Raw genomic sequence first — 27,838 nt, 5'->3', positions numbered from 1 at the left:
TGAACAATGAAAAGAAGGATACTAACAATGAATATAAGAAGCCAGAAGTGTGCCAATAAATTCGTCTCTCAAACATTCACGTGAAATATTCTAGCAAATATATTACAAAAAAATTATCAAACAAGCCACAGCTTCAAACTTAGAGAAAGTCATCCTCATTCGACAGCAACCACACGAGAAAGCCATTCTGCATAACTGCAGCCATAAACGGTAAAAACTATCTGGCAGGTAACTCTAGTGTGTATGACAATGTACTTTTCGTACCACTGCTAAATAATCAATTGTTCTGTTGGTTGGAAGACAGACGAGCATATATGATCGCCAATACAATGAAGAACACCATCATCTGTGTAGAAATATTAGTCAGTATCTAAATAACCACAGAGCCGTTAAGAGAATTTTTCACAAGTTCTCACCATGATTGGAGTGTATGCTGACTTGGTCTTCATAACGTTCAATTTCCTGAGAAAAGAAAACATTATCATTTGTGAAAAAATTATTCAAATTATGCATGAGCAGAAATTCGGAATCACCTTTTGTTCAGAGTTCCAGAGTCCTTGCAAATTTTCTGGATTGCTTCGATCCTACTTAGTGTTTTTGTGGCATTTGGATCCCTATTATCGACCTACATAAGTAAATTCACATTAAGTCTTTCTAATATATGTACGTATAGAAGTCGATTTGTTTAAATTATGAGGCATTTACCTTCGGTTTCATCATACAGGCGAAATCATAGAAGGCACCATAAACATCAGGCATTGTGTTTGTCTGGTCAATAACTATAGCAGTGAGACCTAATTTGCACAAAAATAAACAAATTATAAAATAAAATAAAAAAAAAACCCTTGGAAGAATTAACAAAATGACAGGTTTTTGGACACAAACAATTAATAAACACAGTATATTCCGAACAATAGAGTACACAAGAAGATATAGGTCTGTCCCAAGAACAACACAACACAAGCAACCAGCTCTAATCTATGGCAGAATTTACAATAAATGAGAAACATCAAGGCAAAGGAAATAAGATCAAAGCAAAGGTAGCTTTAATGATCACATAGAAAAGAATCCAGCAGCAGCAAAATATAAGGTTATAGGAGCAACCTCCTTAATCATATGGTTCATGCAAAGCCCGGATTAACATGTGTCAGCCCCGCCATTGAATATATCCTTTTGGCCAACAATGCTATAAGACTAAAGACAATGTTTCCAAAACGTTTCAGTCATCTAAAATAGGCAACACAGTTCAAAGTAGCTAAAGTCTAAAGTGAAGCAAATTTTGTTTCATAGTATAGACTCCAAGACTTTGCCTTCAGCCATATCCTACATCTGTCATTAAAGCAACGACATACAGCTGCCAAAAACTAAAGGTAACTGACACCAGAATCAAGGAGGACAAAAATACTAAAAGAACAAGATGCAAGTTTCTAGATCTCATCACCAGGCTTAGTTTGAAGCAGTAAGCATAGGAACAATTGCTACCTCTCTCAAAATAAAAATAAAAAAAATCCAAATTATGGCATCATATAAAAGATGACAGCAGCATAGGTCAAGCAAGCCCATAAAAAACATCATAAATACTAGCAGATATACGTAAGAAGGAAACAAACAGCAGATTAACTTACCGCGTCTCATTTTCACCACACCTCTGAACACTTGAAGATTGTTGTAGCATATAGCTAAAGTTCCAATGGCCATGATCTAAAACACGTACAGAAGGGTAACATGCGATTACAACGCTAAGATAACAATAAAACCTCTGCCTTTTGGTCTTGTGGACAGAAACAAAATCAAATGCACAAAAGAAGGAATATGGCTTTTTAAATAATACTCCTTCCAATCCTAAATGATGGTTAGTTGGTTACGTATGGTGATTTTACGAGTTTATTAAGGAATAAAAGATAGTGAAAAGCAATGATTAGATGTCACATGTATCAAGTATTAAGACATTAAGTCAACGTTGGGAAATGGGAATATTTGATTTTGGAGTAGGTAGATATTCTGGTAAATGGAAATATTGCCTTGTAAGAATGTATATATGAGGGAAATTGAGTAAAAATATCTGTATTGGAAATAGAAATAGTTGAAATGTAACCAACAAAGGGGCATGGCTAAAATAACAAACGTTACCATCGTTTAGGCATAGTGGGAGAAGCATACATCAGCAAATTTTATTCAATTAACGCAGTTTAATATTGTTCTCTTCCATAGCAATTGCAGAAAGCATTTGCTCTGTATTTTATAAACATCATTCTACAGTCAACTCAGACCATATCACTGCATCTCTACTTGGATAAATATGGCAAAAAAAAAATGGGGAGGGAGGGAGGGGGGGGGGATCATTGCCCTACTCTGATAGTTTCTGGTTTTAATCTAAGCCTTAGGTGTAGGAGAGCTTCCTTGCCTAGCCTATGCTTCAAGACCAGTTTCAAGCTTATCACAAGGAACGATTTCTTCTATTGGATTGAGCGAGGGGATCCCTTTCTGTTAATACGGAAAGCAGCCTGGTTGCCTATACTTGGTTGCAGGAAGCTAGTCGAATGCGTGCTCTTGTATCCCTTTCGGTGGTTTTTTTTCCCTTTCCTCTGAGGTTCGCTAGGGCGTGGCATTTAGTTACAGTTAGTAAACGAAGGGAAGGGGGAAGACATTCAATTCACAGAAGAGAATCGGGTCTCATTCGGCGATGCCTCGTTGCAACAACTTCAAAGGGAAAGATTTGCTTTGCGTGCACCTTTGCGTGTGGTGGCAGGATCTCGCTTTTTTGTTTGAAGATTGGATCTGAACTTTTCTTCATTCAAGAATGATGTCAGTCAGACTAAAAGGGGCTCTTCATCCAAGAATGAGCTAGGCTGGCCGGCGTCTTTATTTTATGAAGATTGGCTTCCCTTTAAGGTAGTTTATACTCACTTACTCCTTAGAGTAAGGAGAATTCCATCTTTTTTTCGGGTTCAAAAGCTTTGGACGGCTGTGTCACTGCGGTCTGATTCACTCACCATGCTAAGCGAGTCGCCCTGAAGGCCTAGCCTAGTTTATGCTTTTTGGCTCCTTTCTGAGGTCTGAGGAAGATTTAGGCTATTTCTGTTATGCTTCCGAAGCCTAGACCCACCTTTCACCTTGGCTTGGCTACAGGTTCAAATCCATCCTTTTTTTTCTGCTTTCTTATCTTCCTTTCTTCGAACCTTTTGGTATGTATTGTCCCCTAACTATAGATCAGATCCACCGGACGAGAAACTCAATTCCGCACTGCTGCTGAGTCGTCGGACTTATCCAAAAAGGGATTTTTAGAATTTCTTTGGTTTTACCTCAAATTGATTGTTCTTGGTTCATCCAACGTGATTTTTAGTTGTACATTTTATAGTTTTTACTAGTAATAACAACTACTTCATAGTAGATAACAATTGATAATAAGGGTAATATATGAAATAAGGGAGGCTGTATCAGTGCTGATTCAGAAATTTTCATACTTGAGGAATAGCACAGAACCGGAATATAGCAGGATCCCGCAAATCAGACATGTATTTTAGACAATCTTCAACGTGCAATAAGGCATTTGTCACCATGTCATTTAAACATTGAACTGCCTTCTCTGAGTTTTCCTCATATTTCAAATCCTGCATAACAAATTTCACAGAAAGTTAAGTAAAACTATTACAAGTAATTCTTTTCCCTTTTAAAGGGCAGGCTCTTCGCCCACCTCCATCTAGAGATAAATATGTCAATATCTCATACTACTTCAAATTCACACGATCCAGTCCATATAGAAAAACAAAGAGGTAAATGAGAACAAATTTTAAAGGTCGAAAGAGAAGGATGAGGATGGTACATGATTGTTGAATTGCATACACATATCTCTACATAAGGTGCATAATTTCTGAGCTACAAAGTACATGAACTTTAAGGATGCGTGATTTCTGAACAATAGATACACTTTTTCTCAGGGCGACTTGTTTGAAATAAACATGTACATGCAGTTCAGAAAGTAAGCACCCCAAAAGTGATGTATCTGTAGTTCAAAAACTATACACCTGCATAAAGCATGTCATTCTCATCCACCTCATTTTAATATGCTTGTAATTGAGTCCCTCACTGGAGGACAAAATCTGATAAAACAGTTGAAATATATAAGTGCCTAACCTCGAGTTTATTAACATATTTACTCCATATCTCCCGTGGCCAAAACATGCGACATTTTGGAATCTCATTTATATCTTCAAGGTAGTCACGAATAATGTTGGTTTTCTGCGCATTTTGGACAGACAGTATAGCAAAATATTATATATGATTTCATGGAGCACATAATACACCAGGTTCCAAGCAAAAAGGAATACCTGAAGAAATAAACCCATTGAATTGGAAAGATCATCTGAAGCAAGGTCCTCTAAACCTGCGTTATGGAAAAGCTTTGACAACCCCAAACCAACAAGTCCAGCTACATAGTGGCAATATTCATCATAGTCAGCAACGGATTCTACCTGCCAAACAAATAAAACTGTTTTAAAGTAGATTTACACCTCATTTGGAAGATTAACACCTTAACAAAGTTAAATACCATATTTATAAGATATACACAAAAATAACATGATTTATGGCCATATCACGTACAAACTGCTTCTGTGAAGCAATAATGATTATAAACCAAAAAAAAAAAAAAAAAAAAAAAAAAAAGATCCATATCATTTGCAAGGAAAAAAAAGGTTCTAGAATTCCCAACTCCCAAGCATGTAGAGGTATAATGAAGGTATATGGGCAAGCAGACAGATACATCAGAGAAAGCAGGTAAGGAATTGCAAACATTTTCCTCTTAAATCTAAAAGTAAAACTCTTTTGGTATCGGGGAATTTTGTGGGGAAGGGGAACCAATTATAAACTATTATGAGAATACAAAAAAGCTTTTCTAATGCATTTTGCACAAACCTCATTGCAGATAAATTTTCCCATACCAGCACCCATCCTTTTTGTGATATCCTCAATTGCCACTTGGTATCTGCAGATGCCACAAGTAAATATCACACATAGTATCAAGAGTAGTAGATAAATTTGTAAACACAAGAGCTTGTGAACAATTCAGAACAAGGAAACATAGCCCACGACTATATAAACTAAGAATGACCACTAACGAGCAATGCTTCATTTTTTTAACTCCTAAAGGTTTGTATTTTAAGAGAAAACAAGGTTAATATAAAAGCCGGATATTCCCTAGAAGAAAAGCAAAGGCAAATTAACAAGCACTTATCTATGGCTTCAACGTTAGAAGGCATTAATAGAGCATAGAAGTTTTTTGCATACACTGCAATATGCTAATCTTGAAATGCAACAGAGATTAAGGAGATAAGAAGCTCACCCTCTGTCAAGCTCCGAAAAGGCAGTTGAGACATGATGAAACTCATCCATCAGAACTTTGTAGTGCTTTGTACCACCTTATATTACATAAAGGACAATCAAAATGACAGATGTTACTTCAGACAAAGATCTAGGGGAAGAGGGGGGAAGGGGGGGGGGAATGAAATAATAATAACTCCGTAATAGAAAATCAATAGATTGTGACATTGTGCATAAAGAATCTACCAATCTCAAACCAGACGGCAGATATGATATGAGGCATATGCCTCTTAGTAACACAATAAGATAAAACCATTAATAACAATAAAGTTAAAATTATATCATAAAAATAGCAATAAAAGGAGATAAACATTGGACAAACAATATCCAAAATCCCAATTTGAATGCCAGGTCATTTATGAATAACAAGAACAAGATTTAGACAATGGAAGAGAAGTTGAGAAAAACTCAGTTACTCACAGGAAAAATGCCAGTCACGATCATATATGTGCTGATGAAAAGCTTCTAGGATGGGCAACTTGACATCTGTAGCAATGCTTGTATCATCCTCTGCACATGAGTACCAAACCGAAAAGCAATAAGAGATAAGATACATACTTATGGTAATTCACAATCCAAACTTCAGCATATATGTTGGTCCTCAGGAAGCAATATATACATTTTTTCATTTCATATTCATTAGTTTTTATGCTACTGACTACTACAAAAAAAATCAGTACAGCTGGTCCTAGGATGGGTGTCAAGTGTCACCGGATGTTTTTTTTTTTAAAAAAAAAAAAATCAAACAAAATTCAAGAGTAATTCAAAATCCTAGAAGACTAAATAAATTAGAAGAGGACAAAGAGTATAGATGAGATAGGCCTCTTAATAAAGATTAGATTTTAAACTGAGCTAAAATCACAATTTTCATATCGTCATCAGGACTATTAGTCTCAGCAGCATTAAGGAGGCCATAATAAGTTTATAACTACATGACATGATAACAGTAAGTCAGTAACAATGCATGGATATAGTTGTTGAGCTTGTAGAGACAAACCTACAGTGTCGAGGGCTCGAAGGACCAAGTAAAACACACAGACCTGTAACACAAGTAAAATTTATAAGCAAATATAGTAATTGTGTACAGAAAAGGAAAAAGTTGAACCATTCTTCTGCAAACTTAGACTTTAAGTACCAGATCAGAAATGAACCAGGTTTTACTCCATAATTTTCCTACGTCAGATGAAACTCAGTGCACTTTTAGTAGTTACTAAGGTACTTAACACCCTCCCCCTCCCCCCCCCCCCCCCCCCCCCCTCATCTTTCCCCCCAAACAGTAGAAAAGGTCCAAGCCAACCACATCTGTTGGCCGCAACCTACACGAATCCAATGCACTTCTCATGTGATTGTTGATGGCTATCAAACTATCATATAGAGAGCTGTAAAGTGCGTCCTTTCACAAAATCCTTAATGCAACATGTTTTGAGTTTCCCAATAGGCAGTAAAAGGTTCTACATAAAACCCTCACATGCATAGATCATACACAAGTGCACAAAGAACCAGCAATTACACCATATATCTCTCTTTCAGTATTCATCAATCTAGCCATAATTATAAACTATCTAGCACATTATGCATCATTTTCTTTAAACTCAAATGGACCAGAAACTAGGAACAATCAAGAAACTTGCACTGTCATCATCAAATCTTGTCACTTAGGGACAATCAACTAAACCAACTAATTTAACAGGAAAAGCATGCAATTATTTCTTGATTAAGCATGTAAGGCTTTTTTTTTTTTTGCATGCAATTATTTCTTGATTAAGCATGTAAGGCTTTTTTTTTAATAAAGTCAAATAAAGACACAAAAGCAAGTAAAAAAAAATGTGATCACTTTTTTGAAAAAGACATACTAATAAACATCTAACATCCATACGCATAACTAGTCCTCCTTAGCTCTGGTGGCTTTCCAGAAGAACTATGAAACCTCAGGTCAAAAATTAGAGGACTGAACTTTGAAATTTCCAAAAGAGAATTTACAAAATACCTTCTTTTTAAACAAAAAAAACACACGCATATACACATATATTAACGTTGACTAAAGTTACAAGAAAGCCAATGTTGTTAATCCTCTAAACTCCGTGTATCTCATAGATCAATCTCACACACAACGAAAAATAAAATCACTAAATCAATCGCAGATATTAAAAGAGACTGAATTCCCCTGGTATCATTTATCAAAATCAATGTATATTCAAACAAATTGTCACCTTTTAATAAGCTCACAAGTTAACATCAATACACACAATCGTACACAAAATCTACCTCGGTCCCATTTGTTTGCTACATTTTCACATATGTCCCTGAAAGATTGTCCCGTGTTATAAAATAATAACCGGGATCACTACTTTACTCTCACAATCACTATATTTAATCAACCCCACCCAATCAAATATCGATGAGACAAACAAAAAGGACAAAGCGAGTAAACCCGCACAACCTCGAATTCAACGCCACCACCAAAAACAAAAACAAAACAGTAATCGGAAAAACAAAATAGTAAGAAAACTCACAGCATTGCGAAGCTCAGTACCAAGTTGTTGAATAACAAGGGCGAAACTTCTGGAAACCTTATGAAGCATAGAATAGCAAAAACCCCAATGAGGTTCAGGTGGGATCTGCTTTTCAGCCTCTTTGACCGCCATTTTCAACTTCAAAAGTGGGTAAAATTCATCTGGGTGTTTCAAAATCGCACCTAAACTCCCCATTTTTGATCAATTTGAAAAATGGGTATTGCTCAAAATCTGGGATTTTGATGGGATTTATGATTTTGAAAAGGGTTGAAATTGTATTTATGTGGCGTAAGAAGAATCCGAGGAAATCAAATTGAGATGTTGTAATTCGTAGAATTGATTTTGTAATCCGTAAATGAATGAATACTACAAATTTAGTTATTTAATTGAGTGGAGATTGTAAAAAAAATTGTGGGTTTTTAAAGAAAAAAATAGAGTTGGTGGGACCTTAAATGCGAATTATTTAATTTATTAATAAGTAAAATGTGAGTTGTGTTTTTGGGTTTGAGAGTCTGTTTGGTTTGGAGGGAGAACGTGGAACGCGAGTTCGTGGGAGATCTCGAATGTTTATTTTTTTAAGGCCCAAAGTCTCAAACCAACTTACGAGTACAAAAGAAAATTACTCCAAATTATAAAATTTGATCTAAAGTCTAAACAATATTTTTCAGATGTTTTGGCTATTAATTAATTTATCTTGATATGGTGATTTTCTCAACGATCTCAAGGGATTTTCGTGCTGTTTTATTGGAGGATTTGAGTAGAGTGGCTCGGGTGAGACTTAACCCTTCTAATAGGGATTGAAGTAGCGTCGTGGAGTCTTTTTATTGTTTTTTTTTTTGTTTTTCTTTCCTTTTTGTTATGTTTTCTTATTTTTTGTGTTTTAGTTATTTTTCTTTGGGGCTTGCTCCTCTTTCGCACCAAAAAATAAATAAATAAATATTATCTCGATCGATGTTTTTCTTAAAAAAAAAAATGGCTATGAGTTTCTAGTGAAATCTTTGGGAATATTTTGAGAACTCTTAGGGAATATTATGGAAATATTCAGCTCGTAGTTAGCTATTAAAGGGTCGTTAGATGTGAAATTAGACAAATTATAGCACTCATTCGATAATTAATTGTTGACTAGTTATATATAAAAACTACAAAGTAATATGAGTACAGTATACTACCTCCGTTTCATATTATTTGCAATGATTAGACATTTTTTCTATCTACTTTATGTCAAATCGTTGCAAATAATATGTAACGGAGGTAGTATTTTTTTCCAAAAAGTAGATTGAACTATCAATTACTCCATATTAAATTATGTATTCCCTTGAAAATCATGTTTTTTTTTTGTTTTTTTTTTTTTTGGTCAAACCAAATTTAGCCTTGTGTATCTTACGATCATGGCCCTAGTTGTAACACCCTAGAAATTCTTTTCTTTTAAAATATTTGTTTTGCCCTGTTTAAAAATTTAAATAGGAATATCTAAGATATTACCGCCACCGTGAAAACGGCTAAGGCAACCATCAAAGACACACAGCGGAAGACTAATTTCAAATCCATTCAAAACAAGTCAACTTCAAAAGTCAACCAACGAAAGTAAAGTCAAAACCAAAGTCAAACGAAGTAAAATAAAACCATCCTACAACTTGGAACCATTGTAGGCCCTTATTAAAACCAAACCGACTTTAAAACTTTTGCGTTAGTCATGCATGATAATAATATCAAAAATAATTAAAGCGTTAAACACATCATATACTTATAGAAACTAGCATGATTCGCTCTTCACCCATGCCCATTCATGAATATGCTTCATCACCTGAAAACCTCCTCTCTACTTGTCCCCACTACTCGCCATTAGAAAATGGGTCGTCGTAGGGCCAAAGTAAAGACATGGCCAAACACACAAACACACACAATCAGCAAAGTTGAGTACATAAGCGTAATTAAACACACTAACATGCTTTCACCTATCAACACACACTTACCTCATTGCACCTGTTTACAAGCACACACAACAATCAACAAGACACATTAACTAGACACTAAATAATTCATTTAGCGTTGATTACGCATCGAACGGGTTTCCTCCTACTAACCTCCCCCAAATAAATTTGAGGTTAACTGACACGGGAACTAACCGTGCCAGCGACAAAACCACTCAAAGGTGGCGGAATTCCTGCGCATAATAATAAATAAAAAGGAATGTACAGCGTCTTGTACTCCATTAGAAGTTATGGTTAAATATAAAACCCCATAACTCCCCCTATTGTTCATACTCAAGGTATATACGTTCCAAGAGTTTTAGTGCGTAATCTCTTTCACTTTACGTTATTTACCTTTTATTGGACTTGGTGATGACTCTCAAAGCATCATAAAACAATCAACAATAATTATTCAATCAACCAAACATACCAAATTAATTCTTGAATACTTAGTGACCACATATTATTTAATATTGAACCCTTTTTAATTCTACCTCAGTGTCAAAGACACCTTGAACGCATAATGCGCCAAAAATCCTATCCCTCGGTGTTAAAAACACCTTAACTATAAAAGCCCTAAATCAATTATTCATACAAACCCTAAAATCATGATTTTCAATAATTAAATAAAAAACCCTAGGTTATAAAATTTATAAAATCTGAAAATTATAAAGTTTAATCATCAACATACAATTTGATACTAATTAAATTAATTTCAAACAATAAAATCAAAACCCATAAATCAATAATTATAATTACACAAATTAATAAAACAAAGGAGTGAGAAAATAAAACTAACCTTTTTGTGTGAGAAATTTTTGGGGATTCATGGGGTATTTATAGAGTAGAGAGTGTAGGGTTAAATTTGGGCTTATAAAAATGTGGGCTTGAGTTATGGGATAGGGCTTATGTTATGGGTTTTAGAATGGGTTATTCCAATAAGAGTATGTAGGAATAATTTACATTGCCCAATAATTAATAAACATTTGGCCCAAAACATATTTTACTTTTATAAAACTTTATATTTAAAATACTTTAACCCTTTAAAATATTTAATTAAAATACTTGAGCCCTTGATAATACATTTTATTAATACTTAAATACTTTATAAAAATACATAAAAATACGGGGTATTACACTAGTTCCTAAGCCCCGAACTTGGCAAATTCCAAACAATTTACAGTAATTTAGGTGAGCCCATCAAGCATAGTCTTAAGTCAAAAATGCAAGTATACAACTCATCTACTTTAGATGTATGGTTGTATCTGGCTTGTATATATGCAACATGAGGATAGACGAGATTAATTATTAAAAAAAAAAGGGTCATCAAAAGGTGAAAAGTAACTATATTTTTTTTTTAAGGAAAAGGTGAAAAGTGACTATAAAAATCATATTAAATGAACAAAACTTGTGTTTATAATGAAAATGTCAATAGGGATATATTTGGTGTTTGCATAGTGAAATAGTAAGAAAACAATATATTTTGCAGTAGACTTGATTATTGGGCGGGGTAGGTCAAGGTCGATGCAGGTCAGGTCAAGGAGGGTCACATTTCATAGGGTTAATATCGTGGTCGGGCCTATGCGGTCGCATGTCGCTAAAGGACAGACCTACAAAATATCAATTAAAATAAATATTGGACAAAACCAAAGTATATATGAATACATATTTATCTATGTAATTATTTTTACATTATCTATTTTCTTTATCAATTAAATTGGAAAAACGTTTTGGCCCTATATTGACCATATCCTATAAGGGCCCTGTCCATAAGAGGCCCCGTCTATTAAAAATCCTTTAAGCTTGACCCTTACTCTATTATCATGCTCGCCTCTACTAGTGGCCAAAAGAAATAACATAGGGCCTATGTTTGATTTACTGAAAACAACAAAACTAAACTAATTGGAGCTACATTGAATTGAATAGAGCTGAAATGTTTATAAAAGAAGGAAATTAGGAACTGAATTGAATTGAAATGAACTGAACTAAATTGAACTAAAATTAAGATGAAGAAAACAGGGCCTTAATCGTGATTGATTTGATATATATATATATATATATATATATATATATATATATATATATATATATATATATTTGGTGCACACGAGGGGCAAGCCTAAAAAACGAACAAAAATGCTACAACTACTAAACAAAAAAAGCTAGCTAAGGCCTACATGTTACAGCAAGGCCACTAATGCACCTGACAAGTCAAGGCGCTTTATTAGGAACCCTCCTAATCCTCGAAATGCCCTTGGATCCTCCAATATACTTTAATTAAACACAATTTTTTTTTAAAATCGGGTGTATAATAATTATTGTACATCTATTATAAAGATATCTTAAAATAATCAAAAGTTACTCTTGAAATAAATAAAAGTAACCCAATACAAATAAAAATTATTTATTTTTTATTAGTAAAGTATCAAATTTTAAATGGCTAAAAATTAATTATTAGTGATTGAATGTAATTAAATTACCTTTATAAAACTTTTCTTGTTGTCTATTTATATAAAAATTATACTACGAGCATGTTCACATTTACTTAATTTCAGTTCAGTTCAGTCCCGCTCCTAGTTTTCTTCTCTCATAAAATATTCATTTCAGTTCAATTCAGCTTCAATCAGTTCAGTTCAGTTCACTAAATGTGAACAGGCCTAGCTCTGATTTTTTTTTTCGTTGCAACTTTAGAGTATTATTTGAGAGATATAAAATATTCCACAGTTACAACTAAAAAAAATCGAAGGTAATATTATGTTTAAAGTTACCAAAAAAAAAAAAAAAAAAAGTTACCCTAAATTTAGCTAAAAGTTACCCTAAATTTAGCTAAAAGTTACCCTTATATCGCTTGATAGATACTAATATTAGTGTAAACCGAATGTATACAAAAGTTTTTCTCGATTAAAAGGCATTTAATCATTTGGAGTTTTGAACCAACTTTTTTTTTTGGGTTTTTTTCTAAGTTATGCCCCCAAAATTCTTCGGTTTCTAAGCTGCTTTTTGAAATGTCTAAGCTGTGCCCTCAACCTCACTAATTTTTATTAACAATAACAATAATTTTTTTTTTATTATTATTATTATTATTTTATTTTTTTGATTTTTAATTTTTTTTAAAGTGTTAAACCAATTAGAATATGACATATGTCAAATTAATAACGCCACGACACCATTGTTGATATATAACTTAACTTTTGTTAACGAAAATAACTGTCAAAGAGTATTGTCAATAAAATATCGTGAGGTAGAGGACACAGCTTATAACTTTGAAAAGCATGGATACAGATTAGAAACAAAAGAACTTGAAGTACATAACATAGAAATTTTTTTTTTTTTTTTTTTTTTTTGAAGGAAGTATTGAACCAACTAACTTCAGCACTAAATTCCAAATTACAAATGGTACTCCGTACATGCAACTTCTACATCCTCATTTGCTTAGCTCCACGACCTTCTTCAATCGTACTTTTTTTTCCCGTACTTCATTTGCATACTTGCATTATTTCAGTAATCAACTAATCACCATTAATTTATTTATTTTTCAAAATTTCCTCCAATTCTATAGTATCAGCAAATTACCAGCCAAAATGCAATTCAAAGCCATAATTTCCCCTTCTCCTAACATTCAAATCAAAATTCCCATGATCAAACAATTTTCTTTCTCCAATTTTCGGCACCCTAAAACCTCCCTTAAGCCCTTCAATTTATGCTTTCCTAAATCCCATCAAATTCCCAGAAATTTGCAGAAATATGGTTGCATTAGTCCTAGCCAAGAATTTCTGGGTGAAAATCTTCAAACCCATGAACCAGAATCCGACATTAACCCAGAAATTCATAACCTTCAACCTTTAAAACCCACAAATGTAGCTGAAGAATTTGCTAATCAAAGTACATGGGATCAAATAATTGAGATTGTTAAGTTTTCTGGGCCTGCTACTGGGCTTTGGATTTGTGGGCCTTTGATGAGTCTCATTGATACTGCTGTTATTGGCCAAGGCAGCTCTCTTGAACTTGCTGCTTTAGGTAATTTTGGTTTTTTATTTGGGGTTTTATTAAATTATGAATATAATGGTGATTAATTTATTATTACATATACTTCTATTATATATAATGGTGATTGATTATATATGTTAAATGGGCAGGTCCAGCAACTAACTGTACTATGTGACTATGTTGGATATGTGTTTATGTTTCTTTCAGTTGCAACTTCCAATATGGTTGCTACTTCACTAGCTCAAAAGGTAATTGCTTTACCATCTTATAATTCTTTCTTTTTTGTGTTATACCAAATTGTTATTGTTTGCCATTGATTAATAATTTATCAAGTGTTGAATAGGCAAATTTGGCAACTGTGATATGTGATTACGTTGTGTTATCAAGGAATGAGATATTGTTTATCCTAACGTCCTGTTTGGTAGCCGATCATAAATAGTAGTAATGCGAATGAATTTTAGTGTAATATGACAAGCTAGGTAACATCTTAATGTCCACAGTAATGCAATCTCATCCCCAGCCTTTTGTTTTTCTGTAAGGAAATGTTTTTCTGTTTTGGTAATGAAATATGTGAAGAATAAGAGATAATTTGGGGTGATCTAGCATTATGTACAAATTCGTTCTTATCACGTCCATCTATCACTAGTGATCAACTGGCCAAACAGGCTTTTAGTATTTTAAGATTTTGAAAGATCAAAATTGTTGCAGTATTGTGATTCTTATTAATATCAATGTCCACTTAAGTTTTAATTACTCGAGAATGAAATTTTTCTACTACCTCCGTTACATATTATTTGCAACGATTAGACATTTTTCCTCTCTACTTTATGTCAAATCGTTGCAAATAATATGTAAGGAGGTAGTATTTGATATTTTTGGATAAATTTTCATTTGTCATGTTGATGATTGTTAAATGTCAACTACTCAAACATTAACATACACGTGCCATACTTCATATCAATGTTGGCGAGAATTTGAACTATCTGAGAACAACAAGGACTATCTGTTCAGAATTTCAGACTGTAATCTGCTTATAGTGTAAACACGCAAGATCATGATTCACTTGCATGTAACTGAAACAGAATGAGGATCAAGTGCAGCATCAGATATCCATGTTACTATTCATAAGTTTGGCAAGTGGAGTGCTGTTGTTTATACTGACAAAAGGCTTCGGTAAATGGGCTTTAACTGGTAATTGAAACTGGTACAGGCACTTTGTTGCTACCATGTACCAACTTCTCATGAAAGTACCTTATTTTTCTGTCTTGATTTCGATTTTCGCTGTTGGGAAGATTGTGGTAGTTGATTTTCCCCTGACTGCCACCATTTCATTTGTCATGTTTCGGTGTTTTCTATCAGCTTTTGTAGGAGCGAAGAATATGAATCTTGTATCTGCTGCGAACTCTTATCTACAGGTTTGTCTGCTTTTGATATGTGTTCTTTCTGTTTTGCTCTGCTGAGGAATGAGAGGATTTTATGCATGTGATGATGTGCAATGTTCGTCTTAATAGGAATTTTGTCAGAACAGTCGGAAGTACTAATGAATTTCACTATGCTTTTAGTGCTATAATACTCCCAAATAAATTATGGTACGAAGTATATGACATATCTTAAGTAGGTTGTAGAAAATTTGTGCATTCCTAATTTGAATATAAGCCCTTCTTTCTCACCTTACATTTATCAAGAATTTTATAGACTGGGAATGGGAAAAACTGGTGACCCTTTATGATGAGTTATAATGTCTTCTTTTTGCACCAATGATTATTTGTTCTTTCGATAAGTTGCTGAAAATAGTGCTTTGCAAAATTAAAATTTGAATAAATTTTGCAACCATTGTAGTAGCTTGTTCTTCTGATCCATAAATGTTCAATAAGGAGGCAAGTGAACTCTTGCTCTATTAAATGTTTTTAATATATTGTTCTTTGAAGTAATCATACACTCACTTTTTTTTTCCCCTTCCCCCATAGTTTTCTGGTTCATAAGTTTCCTTCAGCTTATTTGTTGTACTCTTGTAGCTAATTTTGTTTTTGCATGGGTTGATAGATTCGTGCTTTAGCATGGCCTGCCATTCTTGTTGGCTATGTCGCTCAGAGTGCCAGGTAAAACGCACTGCATATTATTTACCATTTATAATCAGTTGCTTTTAGCACCTGGCCTTCAAAAATATGCAATTGAAATTTGTTGTATTAAGTATGTCTGTATTTTCTTGTTTATCTACAAAAAGCCTCAATTTTTGTGAGGAGGCATTCCTAATGGTTATATTTCTTACCTTAAAAATTGCTAATGTATTGATGTCCTGCCTCTAATTTCCAGTCTAGGCATGAAAGATTCCCTGGGGCCATTGAAGGCATTGCTCATTGCCACTGCTCTCAGTGGAATTGGTGATATAGTACTCTGTATATTCTTAAATTATGGAATAGATGGTGCAGCGTGGGCAACTGCAGTATCACAAGTGTGTTAACTGGATATAATCGTTTCATCATTCCATTGTCTACATATTTGTATTCACCATTTTTTTTTTCAGATTGTTGCAGCTTATGTGATGATTGATGCTTTGAATAGAAAAGGATACAATGGGTATTCCTTTTCAGCTCCATCACTTGCTGAATTGCAAGAGATATTTGGGATAGCTGCCCCCATCTTTGTAACCATGTTTTCAAAGGTTTACCGTTATAGTAATTTCACATTTGATCACATCATTTTTTTTTTAATTCCAAATCAATTATGTGGAAGCTATCCTATTTTGTAACAGGTGGCCTTCTATGGTCTACTTATTTATTTTGCTACGTCTATGGGTACGCATGTAGTGGCTGCTCATCAGGTAAGTTAAACCTGCCTAATGTCCAGTGATTTTCAATTTTAATTTTGATTGCAGACTCCTATCAATCAGGTTAAATGTATTCGATCAACTGACTGCTGTGTAGGTGTTGCTTAATATATTTGGCATGTGTTCTGTATGGGGTGAGCCCCTTTCTCAAACTGCACAATCATTTATGCCCGAGCTACTGTATGGAGCCAACCGAAGTTTAGTAAAGGTGATTGTTATCCATGACATTGTAATTAGGAATCCTCCTGTTGTTTGTCAATAGCTTTAATGAAACACTTATCAACTCATGTGTTGAAGAGGGATGACAATGTCCCCCCATGTGATGAGGAGAACAGAAGGAATGTTAACCTTGTTAAAAATATACAGAGTGCCTTCTTTGTTGGTATACATTTAACATCAATACATTATATGCAGTAGGTACTGTCAAAATCATGAAGACATATTTCTTGTTTCCATTTAAGGTTTTAATGATATCTTAATTTCATGTAGTTTGTTTTTACAAACAGGCGAGATCTCTATTGAAGTCTCTTTTGATATTAGGAGCATCCATTGGACTTCTTCTAGGAACTGCTGCAACTTCTGTCCCCTTTGTTGTTCCTAATTTCTTCACATCTGATACAGTAGTGATAGGAGAGGTTGGTTGAATTTGTTACAATCTTTGCCCATTCTGTATCTAGGTATCTTGAGGTTTTGAGCTATGCCTACTTCCATTGCAATAACGAAAGTTGTTTATGTATGCAGATGCGCAATGTTTGGATTTGCTTCTTCCTTGCTTTGAGTGTGACTCCTTGTATACTCCCCTGTGAGGGTACATTGCTGGTAATAAAATCCAACTTGCTTCCTTGTTTTATTGTATATTTATCTAATTCATTGCTATGAATATAGTATTCCACTTGTAGAGCTATATCTAGAAGTATCACACTCAATTTGTTGACTGGCAACCTGTCAAATTATTGATTCAACTGGGTAAAACCCGACAAAATCCCTAAAGTTGAGCTTCACAGACCTAAACCTGACTGAAAAAAAAAAGAAGACCAAATATGAATGTCATTTCAAAAGCCTAATAAATATTGGTGCATATATGCACTTCAACTCCGGAAATCTATAATGATAGACCCAAAGCCAACTCTGCTGACCCAATTGATACATGCTGCTTCATTGGTGCTTTGCATTTGATTTTGTTAACTATAGATCTGATGATCAAGTAACACATTAGGAATTTGAGATACCTTTTATTTTTCATGTGCAGGCTGGCAGGGATCTCAAATTCATTAGTATATCAATGAGCGGATGTTTTGCTTTGGGCGCACTTGTATTACTGGTATCTTGCTGATCTTCCTTAGCATTGCAAATATCATACAATCACAAAATTTGTTACCCTCTTCTCGAGTGAAATTGATGCATATTCCTGCCTTTGTTTATAATTTGAGAGCTCGTGAGAAGTCAAGGAGTAGGTTTAGTAGGCTGTTGGAGTGCCCTTGTTGGATTTCAATGGGTACCTTTCTTTTCTCAAGTTTGTTATGGAGTAACTCATATTTGTGCAGAGCAATTCATTTGACATCTTTTGATCAATTTTCTCTGATACAATACGCAGGCACGATTCTTGATTTCTCTAAGACGCCTTCTTTCTCCTAGTGGTGTATTATTCTCAGAGGATCTTGACTGTTTCAGATTGGCTGAGCTTAAGGTAGCTTAGGTAAAGATTCAACAAACACCTTCAAAAAATTCTTTTCATTGGTTAAACTACCTTCAACAACTTCGAGTAAGGATAAATTTGATGTTGCAGGAATCAGGGTATGTACAATCATAAAAATTATTCCATAGTAGTTCTTTGCAAGAATTGCAACTGTATTCTCTGATATTTCTAACATTAGAGTTTCAGAGATAGAAGTATATATGTAGCTTAAGGTGAAATGTAATTAAATATCATGATCTATGTATTTGATTAACTTTGCAGAAAATCCCCCTCTACCCCATTTACATTGTGTTATGTACTTACTCCGTATGTTGGATCTCTAGTCGAATTGTAAACACAACCTTGAAACATTATACTGATACAAAAACGGAGTAATTTGGTACAAACTAATGAAACAAACCAACACAAGTTTAGGGGTGATTTAAGCAAAAATAGCAACAAAAGAAGCTCAATTCAATCCTAAAAAACTCAAGTGTTCAACCTTTGCAAGAAGATAAAAACAGGTAAATAGTTGCAAAATCACAAGTAAAATAATACATAAACTATGGTTACCACAGTTTTGTTTTAGGATCCGAAAAAAAAAATAAAAAATAAATAATGAACAACCCCTTAATAAACATGCAATGACAGAGAGACTAACGCCAAGAGGGGTTGGAGTGGATGCAATAGTGAAGATTAGTGGTTAACCTAAAAAGGCCAAAAGGGCAGGATTTCTCGTCCTACTCCATTGAAGATGTTTGAGAATTTTGATTTCTCTATTGAAACTACTTGTGTGTTTCTCTTTCTCCATTGAGGGGCCAGTTTCGAATTCTCTATTAAAAGCTTTGATTGATAAACTCTATTAATTGATAAAATCATGCTTATGATAAATTACTTCTCAACCTACATAATAAAACCGGAAAAATCAAATATACCGAAAAGATAAACATACACTATTTTACTCTCAAAGTAGATCGTGACCCAAAAATAGAGGTGATTAAGATGGACTCAACCCGGTTTTTAGGTGGGCTATGGATAAACATTTTAAAATTAAATTCTAGTGTTTTTTTTTTTTTTTTTTTTTTTTTTTTTTTTTTTCCAAAATGGCCTGATTAAAATTTACAGGTTTTGGGCAAGCATTTTCAACTTGACCCAGTCCAACGTCACGTGTTTTTTTTTTTTTTTTGGCAAGCACGACCCGAACTCGACTCATGATCGCCTCTACGGCTCTACCCAAAGAGAAACACCTTAATCATCTATTCCACCCAAAAAAAAAAAAAAAAAAAGAACCCTTAATCATAATTGATTTGATTTTTTTTAATCATTTTGGAGTATTGAACCAACTAACTTCAATACTCCAAATGGTCCATGCAACTTACATCCTCACTTGCTTAGCTCCACAAAATTCGACTTCTATTACTTCACTTGCAATATATCAGTTTATTCCGTTATCACCATTCCACTTTTCAAATCTTTCTCCAATTCTTTTGACAATAATACACCAGCCAAAATGCAACTCAAAGCCATACTTTCCCCTTCTCTTAACATTCAAATCAATATTCCCACAATTAAACATATATCTTTCTCATCCAATTTGCAGCGCCCTAAATCCTTCCTCAAACCCTTCAATTTATGCTTTCCTGAATTCCATCCAATTCCCAGAAATTTGCAGAAAAATGGCTGCATTAGCCCTAGCCAAGATTTTCTGGGTGATAATCTTCAAACCCATGAACCAGAGCCCGAAATTACTAGTTTTGAGACTAACCCAGAAATTCAAAACCTTCAATTTTCAGAACCCACTAATGAAGCTGAAGAATTTGCTAATCAAAGTACATGGGATCAAATGATTGAGATTATTAAGTTTTCTGGGCCTGCTACTGGGCTTTGGATTTGTGGGCCTTTGATGAGTCTCATTGATACTGCTGTTATTGGCCAAGGCAGCTCTCTTGAGCTAGCTGCTTTAGGTAATTTTGATTTTGATTTTTTTTTTTTTTTTAAATAATGATTATGATTATAAAGTTGATTTAATATAATGGTGATTGATTTTATATGTTAATAAATGGGCAGGTCCAGCAACTGTACTATGTGATTATGTTGGATTTGTGTTTATGTTTATTTCAGTTGCAACTTCCAATATGGTTGCTACTTCACTAGCTCAAAAGGTCATTTGCTTTACCATCTTATAGTTCTTACTTTTATGTGCTTACCAAATTGTAATAGTTTGTCATTGATTAATTATATGTCAGTTGTTGAAAGGGCAGGTTTAGTAACTTTGATTTGTGATGTTGAGTTATCAAGGAATGAGATATTGTTTATTTTAATGAGAATGAATATTTGATTATTCTGACAAAATTATGTACAAATTTGTTCTTATTACGTCCATTTATTACCAATGATCCAATGGGTTGTAAGTTTTGTAAGGCTTTGAAAGATCAGAACTGTTGCAGTATTGGTATTCTTATTATTATTAATGTCCAATTAGTTTTAGTTACTCAAGAATGAAATGTATCTATTTGATATTTTTGGATATTTTTTCATTAGGCATAATGATTGTTAACGTTAACTACATCAAACATAGACTACATACACATGCCATACTTGATACGGAGTACCAATGTTGGTGGGAATTGGAACTATCTGTGAACAACACTGACTATCAAATTAGCCTGTGCCATCTACTAATATGCATATAGTGTGATTTGTAATTGCTGTTTAATATTGCACACAAAGTCACGATCCACTTGCATGTAATTGAAACAGGATGAGGATCAAGTGCAGCATCAGATATCCATGTTACTATTCATCAGTCTGGCAAGTGGATTGCTGTTGTTTTTGCTGACAAAAGGCTTCGGTGAATGGGCTTTAACTGGTAATTGAAACTGGTACAGGAACTTTGTTGCTACCACGTCCACCTGCCAACTTCTAATTAAAACACCTTATTTTTCTGTCTTGATTTTGATTTCCGCTGTTGAGTAGATTGTGTTGTTTCACCATCACCAGACTGCCACCATCTCATTTTTCATATCTCCGTGTTTTTGTTCAGCTTTTGTGGGAGTTAAGAATGTGAATCTTGTATCTGCTGCGAATTCGTATATACAGGTTTGTTACTTTTGATATGTGTTCTATCTGTTTACTTTGCTTAGGAATTAGAGGATGTTGTGTAATTGATAATGTGCAATGTTCATCTGAATAGGAGCATTGTCAGAACACTCAGAAATGCTAATAATTTCACTATGCTTTTAGTGCTCAAATACTCCCAAATAAGATATGGTATATATATGACATATCTTAAGTAGTTGGTAGGAAATTTGTGCATTCCTAATTTGAATATAAGCTCTTCTTTCTCAACTTACATCTATTAAGTATTTTTTAGACTGTGAATGGGAAAAACTGGAGACCCTTTATAATGAGTAACAATGTCTTTTCTTCGCACTAAACAATTATTTATGTTCTTTCGATAAGTTGCTGACAATCATGCTTTGCAAAATCAACATTTGAATAAACTTCACTACCATTGTAGTAACTTGTTTTTCTGACTCATAAATGTTCAACAAGGATGCAAGTGAACTCATGCCCTATTAAATGTTTTTCAATTTTTTTTTATGTCTTTCAAGTAACTGTACACTCACATCTTATATTTTTTTAATACCAAATTTATCTGGCACATAAGTTTCCTTCAGCTTAATCGTTTTTTTTTTTTGCATGGGTTGATAGATTCGTGCCTTAGCATGGCCTGCCATTCTTGTTGGCTATGTTGCTCAGAGTGCCAGGTAAAACACACTGCATATTATTTACCTTTATATAATCGGTTGCTTTTAGCACCTGGCCTACAAAAACACGCAATTATGAAGCATGTTATATTTCTTGTTTATCAACAAAAAGCCTAATTATATGCTAATGTGTTGATGTCCTGCCTCTAATTTCCAGTCTAGGCATGAAAGATTCGCTGGGACCATTGAAGGCCCTGCTCATTGCCAGTGCTCTCAATGGCCTTGGTGATATAGTACTTTGTACCTTCTTAAATTATGGAATAGCTGGTGCAGCGTGGGCTACTGCAGCATCACAAGTGTGTTAACTGATTAAAATCTTTGTTTATGTATCAATGTTTAACCAATTCAGTCGTTTCATCATTCCATTGTCTACATGTTTGTATTCACCATTTTTTAAATCGTGGGAATGATCTTTCAGATTGCTGCAGCTTATGTGATGATTGATGGTTTGAATAGAAAAGGTTACAATGGGTATTCCTTTTCAGTTCCATCAACTGCTGAACTGCAAGTGATAGCAGGGATTGCTGCCCCCGTCTTTGTAACCATGGTTTCTAAGGTTTGACCATTATAGTAACTTCACATCTGATCCTAGCATTTTTTTTTACTCCTAATTAATTTATGTAAGCTATCCCATTTCGTGTCAGGTGGGCTTCTACGGTCTACTTATATATTTTGCTACGTCTATGGGTTCGCATGTAGTGGCTGCTCATCAGGTGAGCTAAAACTGCCTAATGTTCAGGGATCTCCAATTCTATTTTAATTGCAGACTCCTAGCAAACAGGTTATATGCTCTCAACTGACTGACTGCTGTGTAGGTGTTGCTTAATATATTTGGCATATGTTCAGTATGGGGTGAGCCCCTTTCTCAAACTGCACAATCATTTATGCCCGAGCTATTGTATGGAGCCAACCGAAGTTTAGTAAAGGTAATTGTTATCCATGACATTGTCATTACAAATCCTCCTGTTGTTTTTCAATAGCTGTAATGAAACACTTATTAACTCATGTGTTGAAGAGAGGGATGAGAATGTTCACCCATGTGATGAGAATAGAAGGAATGTTAACCTTTTTTAATTTTTTGACTGAAATGGAAAGTGTGAGATATTGGAGAATATACCGAATGTGCCTTATTTGTTGGTATAACTTTAACATCAATACATTATATGCAGTAGGTACAGCCAAAATCTTGAAATCATTCCTTATTTCCATTTAAGGTTTTAAAGATATCCTAAGTTTCATGTAGTTTGTTTTTACAAACAGGCGAGATCTCTATTGAAGTCTCTTCTGATAATAGGAGCGTTTCTTGGACTTCTTCTAGGAACTGCCGCAACTGCGGTCCCTTTTGTTGTTCCAAATCTCTTCACATCTGATACAGTAGTGATAGGAGAGGTTGGTTGAATTTGTTACATTCCTCGCCCATTCTGTATCTTGGTGTCTTAAGGTTTTGAACTATGTCCACATCCTTTGGAATAACGGCATTGTCTCTGTATGCAGATGCGCAATGTTTGGATTTGTTTCTTCTTGGCTTTGAGTGTGACACCTTGTATACTCCCCTGTGAGGGTACATTGCTGGTAAAATCTAACTTGCTTCCTTGTTTCATTGAATATTATCTTTTTCATTGCGATGAATATAGTTTTCCACTTGTAGAGCTGTATATTAAAGTATCACACTCAATTTGTTGGCTGGCATCCTGTCAATTGTTGACCTAACCGGGTTAAATCTGACTAAATCTAACTTGTAAATTTGTAATCTTGATATATGAAAGTCCCTGTAAAGTTAGCCTAAAATTCTTTCCCACAAATTGAGCTTTACAGACCTCAACCTGACTGAGAAAAAGGACCAAATGTGAATATCATTTCAAAAGCCCATTAAATTATGGTGCAAATAAGCACTTCAAATCCAGAAATCTATGATGATCGACCCAAACCCAACTCTGCTGACCCGTTTGACACATGCTGCTTAATTGTCGTCTTTTGTTTAATTTCTGTAGCTATTGATATGATGATCAAGTAACAGATTAAAAATTTGAGATGTTTTGCTTTTTTTCATGTGAAGGCTGGCAGGGATCTCAAATTCATTAGTGTATCAATGAGTGGATGTTTCGCTTTAGGCGGAATTGTATTACTGGTATTCTGCTGATCTTCCTTAGTATTTAAAATATCTTACAATCATAAATTTGTTATCCTCTCCTCCTAGGGTGAAATTGATGCATATTTCTGCCTTTGTTCAAAATCTGACAGCTCGTGAGAAGTCAAGGATTAGGCTTATTAGGCTGTTGGAGTGCCCTTGTTGGATTTCAATGGGTACCTTTCTTTTCTCAAGTTTATTATGAAGTAACTGATATCTGTTCAGAGCAAGTCATTAGGCATCTTCTGATCAATTTTCTCTCATACAATACACAGGCACGCTTCTTGATTTCTCTTAGACGCCTTCTTTCTCCTAGTGGCGTACTATTCTCAGAGGATCTTGCTTATTTGAGATTGGCCGAGCTTAAAGTTGCTTAGGTAAAGATTCAACAAACACCTTCAGCAAATTCTTTTCATTGGTTAAACACTTAAACTACCTTCAGCAAATTCAAGTAAGATGAATTTGGTGCTTCAGGGTTTGTACAATCATAAAAACTATTACGTACATTAAATTTTTTTTATTCCATACTGTCTGCAAGAATTGCAACTGTATCCTCTGAGACTCTAATGTTACTCTAACATTAGAGTCTCAGAGATGGGAGTATACATATAGCTTAAGCTGAACTGTAATCAACTACAAGTATCATAATTCATTTTTTTGGGATCATTTGCAGAATATTCACCCCTTTTACCCCATGACTTGTCGAGTTGTCGTGTTATGTACAATCTCCAATAGTCGACTTGTAAACACAACTTTGCATTGATTCATGCATACAAAAACTCACAATCAAAAACCCATTATAAACATCAAACTGATACAAAAACGGAGTAATTCAGTACAAACTAGTGAAGCGAACCGACACAAGTTTAGGGGTGATTGTAGGAAAAAAAAAAAGGGGCAACTAAAGAAGCTGAATTCAGTCTTAAAAAACTCGTGTTCAACCTTTGCAAGAAGAAAAGAGGCATGCTTCCAAACTTTGTAAGTTCTTTGTTTCGAAATATCAGTGGTTAATATTTGGGAGGATTGGGACTTAGTGTATTGTTTTGTTTTGCATTAATAATTTATTATGTTGGGTCAAATCTGAAATTGGATTACTTGGTATTTGGTGTTACAATTGAATATCATCATATATGGTCCCATAGAAAGCGTGCGAAACGGCGTAATGGACGAGAGGTGTGAAGTTATGCTTGATAATGTAAGTACTTTTTTTTGGCCTTTTTGTGTGGGAAAGGCCCGTGAGCTATAAAAAATCTATATAAGTGACAAAGGAAATACAGCATTCGATTTTGGAGAGTTACAGAGCAATCATTTTTGTTTGGATCGGGTCATTTTCAGATTCAATGGAAATCAATTTACTATGGAAAGTAGATAAGTTTCGATTATACTAAGTATTTAATTTATTTTGGTTCAAATCAATTGCAATTTGAGTCATCTAATTTTAGGTACAATTTTGATGATTTAACCATTTAAGTCAGCAAATTGGGTTATATTGTTTGGGTGTACTTTTACATAGTATGACTACTTAAGTGCCCACTCCGCCCCACCCCACCTCCCTTATTTATTCATAATGAGCATGACGTGATTTAAAAGTGGTCGGATTAGAATTTTTAAAGATGGCACCGGCCTGCCCTAACAAGCTGAATCAAGATACAAAAGGCACGATTACTACAGATGGGCATGTCAAAACTCAAAACTCTTAACACTTTGACATAAAATAATATTTAAAAAAACGCGACACGATCCGACACGATAAAAACATGGGTCTGACAATCAAGTCAATCTAATTCCCAACGCGCAACCTCAAACCCAAACCACGACCCAAAATTTTCAAATTAGAATTCTCCGACCTTGATGCCCAATAACACAACCCTAATAATAACGAGTAGGTCCATCCATCCACGAAATATTCATTGATTATAAATTCACAATAACTCCGTATGTACATGTACATTTATATAGACCAAAGATGCCAAGGACGTACTAGTCATTCATCATTCATAGGGGTGGGACTTCGGTCTGGCGGTTCGGTTTGACCTCGGTTTGAGTCGGTTTCGGTTTGGAGCGGTTCGGATTGAAACGGTTTAGTTTAGCTGGCGGGTTGGTTTGGTTCGGTTTGGGTTAGTCACGGCTCGGTTTGGTTTTGGTTTATTTCTTTGCGGTTTAAATTCGGTTTGGGTCATAAGCGGGTCGGTTTATAAACGATTCGGATTATGTCGGTTCGGTTTGATACGGGTCGGTTTAAGGGGCGGGTTTACCCGGGCCAATGTCAGTTCGGTTTACAAACGGTTTGGATCAAGCCGGTTTGGTTTGAAATAGGTCAGTTTGGGAGCGGATTTACCCGGGTCAATATCGGTTCGGTTTATAAACGGTGCGAATCATGTCGGTTCAGTTTGAAATGGGCCGGTTTAGTAGAGGATTTACACAGTTCAATTGGTTCGGTTTATGAACGGTTTGGATCATGTCGGTTCGGTTTATAAGCGGTTTGGGTCATGAATTCATGATTGTTTTAAAGATCGCGTCATGACCATGATTTAATGAGTTGATACTTATAATATGATAAATCGATAATTAAGAATGTATAAGTATTCAATTAGATTGATCAACAAGTGTTTTAAACTTTTAAGTTTTAATAATCAGATATGTAAATATGTTTATCGATTGTAGTACATACCAATAATTCAATGAGACAATGATACTTATGATAGTATGATAATGATACCAACCGTACATTCGTACGATATGATATACATAATAATTAATCTATAATTACATATACATTAACAATATCGTATTGAATCAATTTCCATTTCCAAACATTGCATTTCTTATAAATTATAACTTACACGAGATTAAAAGGATTCGTTATTTAGTTTGTTACTTTATTTAGATTACTAACTCAAACAACTTAATAAGTTAAATGGACGAAATCACGAAATCACTAATTAAAGTGGTGATGAAATCATATGCAATACTAATGTACGATTACAGATTTGGGATGCCTCCGTATTTATTAAAATTCTTTTACTTAATATCTGGTTTAATTTAAGAAAAGCTAAAAAAATGTGTTTTATAAACATTTTAGTCCTCCCCTTTGCAAAATACTTGTATAAGAAAGTTTTATAAAGTGATAATGTGAATGATTGTACGCCTTATTGACTAGTACAGTAATATTCTAATGCTTATGCCACTTGTGTAACGCAATCTCATACATCTCCAATCTTATGTTATCTTTGAGGCTTTGAGTGTTATTGGATGATCATGAATATCAAGGAACAATGAAGATAATTTGGGTGGACTAGCATTATTACTGGAATGAAAATGATACAAATGATATATCTTGTAATAAAAAATAAATAAGTAATCTAAAACGATATTAATAATGCCGTTGGCCTAGATCTAGGTGATATATTTGTATAAACCTAAGCCGTTTGATTAGATCTACATTTATTAACATTAATTGTATTTACTATTTAGCCATTTAGGTTGTAAATAATTCAATTTGAATTAAGCAGTTTGTAATCGGATCAGTTTAAACAGGTTGCGATTCGAAAACAGTTCGATTTTAACGGTTTAACGGGTTATGACAGTT

The 27,838-nt window shown here is 34.3% G+C and overlaps 3 protein-coding genes across 4 annotated transcripts; 2 read left to right on the top strand and 1 right to left on the bottom strand.

Moving 5' to 3' along the window:
* Window positions 1-7: 7 nt before the first annotated feature.
* LOC110705161 (squalene synthase-like) lies at window positions 8-8,293 on the bottom strand. Its single transcript, XM_021883013.1, has 13 exons — window positions 7,893-8,293; window positions 6,377-6,419; window positions 5,800-5,889; window positions 5,342-5,417; window positions 4,915-4,984; window positions 4,329-4,472; window positions 4,135-4,239; window positions 3,465-3,611; window positions 1,626-1,701; window positions 706-794; window positions 534-625; window positions 417-462; window positions 8-346 (listed from the first exon to the last, which is right to left on the bottom strand). The coding sequence occupies exons 1-13, from the start codon at window positions 8,085-8,087 to the stop codon at window positions 278-280; spliced, it is 1,242 nt and encodes a 413-aa protein (XP_021738705.1). The 5' UTR covers window positions 8,088-8,293; the 3' UTR covers window positions 8-277.
* Window positions 8,294-13,443: 5,150 nt separating this feature from the next.
* LOC110704883 (protein DETOXIFICATION 46, chloroplastic-like) lies at window positions 13,444-18,389 on the top strand. Its single transcript, XM_021882697.1, has 14 exons — window positions 13,444-13,902; window positions 13,999-14,097; window positions 14,932-15,040; window positions 15,209-15,264; window positions 15,893-15,948; window positions 16,163-16,301; window positions 16,374-16,511; window positions 16,602-16,670; window positions 16,774-16,884; window positions 17,183-17,311; window positions 17,418-17,495; window positions 17,926-17,997; window positions 18,109-18,171; window positions 18,271-18,389. Exons 1-14 carry the CDS (start codon window positions 13,444-13,446, stop codon window positions 18,370-18,372), a joined length of 1,680 nt encoding a protein of 559 aa, XP_021738389.1. The 3' UTR covers window positions 18,373-18,389.
* A 1,451-nt stretch (window positions 18,390-19,840) lies between these two features.
* Window positions 19,841-25,700, top strand: LOC110705159 (protein DETOXIFICATION 46, chloroplastic-like). 2 transcript variants are annotated; one of them, XM_021883011.1, is made up of 15 exons: window positions 19,841-20,315; window positions 20,419-20,513; window positions 21,112-21,220; window positions 21,395-21,450; window positions 22,066-22,121; window positions 22,279-22,417; window positions 22,540-22,677; window positions 22,766-22,834; window positions 22,937-23,047; window positions 23,382-23,510; window positions 23,616-23,693; window positions 24,178-24,249; window positions 24,363-24,425; window positions 24,525-24,626; window positions 24,923-25,700. In XM_021883011.1, the coding sequence occupies exons 1-14, from the start codon at window positions 19,862-19,864 to the stop codon at window positions 24,624-24,626; spliced, it is 1,671 nt and encodes a 556-aa protein (XP_021738703.1). In that variant the 5' UTR covers window positions 19,841-19,861; the 3' UTR covers window positions 24,923-25,700. The 2 variants fall into 2 exon arrangements, with proteins under 2 accessions (XP_021738703.1, XP_021738702.1); XM_021883010.1 differs by lacking the exon at window positions 24,923-25,700 and having other exon boundaries at window positions 24,525-24,915.
* Window positions 25,701-27,838: the final 2,138 nt, after the last annotated feature.

The sequence above is a fragment of the Chenopodium quinoa genome, unplaced genomic scaffold (assembly GCF_001683475.1).
Source record: "Chenopodium quinoa cultivar QQ74 unplaced genomic scaffold, ASM168347v1, whole genome shotgun sequence".
Lineage (NCBI taxonomy): Eukaryota > Viridiplantae > Streptophyta > Magnoliopsida > Caryophyllales > Amaranthaceae > Chenopodium > Chenopodium quinoa.
This window is presented reverse-complemented; position numbering and strand designations above follow the sequence as displayed.

What these genes read in the sequence shown, in the direction of transcription:
- LOC110705161 (XM_021883013.1), bottom strand. Translation starts at nt 8,087, where the DNA reads ATGGGGAGTTTAGGTGCGATTTTGAAACACCCAGATGAATTTTACCCA. An exon ending in GTACTGAGCTTCGCAATGCT is followed by an intron (nt 6,420 to 7,892) that starts GTGAGTTTTCTT and finishes CTTGTGTTACAG; the next exon opens with GTCTGTGTGTTTTACTTGGT. An exon ending in TGTGGTGAAAATGAGACGCG is followed by an intron (nt 795 to 1,625) that starts GTAAGTTAATCT and finishes TGTGCAAATTAG; the next exon opens with GTCTCACTGCTATAGTTATT.
- LOC110704883 (XM_021882697.1), top strand. Translation starts at nt 13,444, where the DNA reads ATGCAATTCAAAGCCATAATTTCCCCTTCTCCTAACATTCAAATCAAA. An exon ending in GGGCAACTGCAGTATCACAA is followed by an intron (nt 16,302 to 16,373) that starts GTGTGTTAACTG and finishes TTTTTTTTTCAG; the next exon opens with ATTGTTGCAGCTTATGTGAT. An exon ending in ATGTAGTGGCTGCTCATCAG is followed by an intron (nt 16,671 to 16,773) that starts GTAAGTTAAACC and finishes ACTGCTGTGTAG; the next exon opens with GTGTTGCTTAATATATTTGG.
- LOC110705159 (XM_021883011.1), top strand. Translation starts at nt 19,862, where the DNA reads ATGCAACTCAAAGCCATACTTTCCCCTTCTCTTAACATTCAAATCAAT. An exon ending in TTGTAACCATGGTTTCTAAG is followed by an intron (nt 22,678 to 22,765) that starts GTTTGACCATTA and finishes ATTTCGTGTCAG; the next exon opens with GTGGGCTTCTACGGTCTACT. An exon ending in ATGTAGTGGCTGCTCATCAG is followed by an intron (nt 22,835 to 22,936) that starts GTGAGCTAAAAC and finishes ACTGCTGTGTAG; the next exon opens with GTGTTGCTTAATATATTTGG.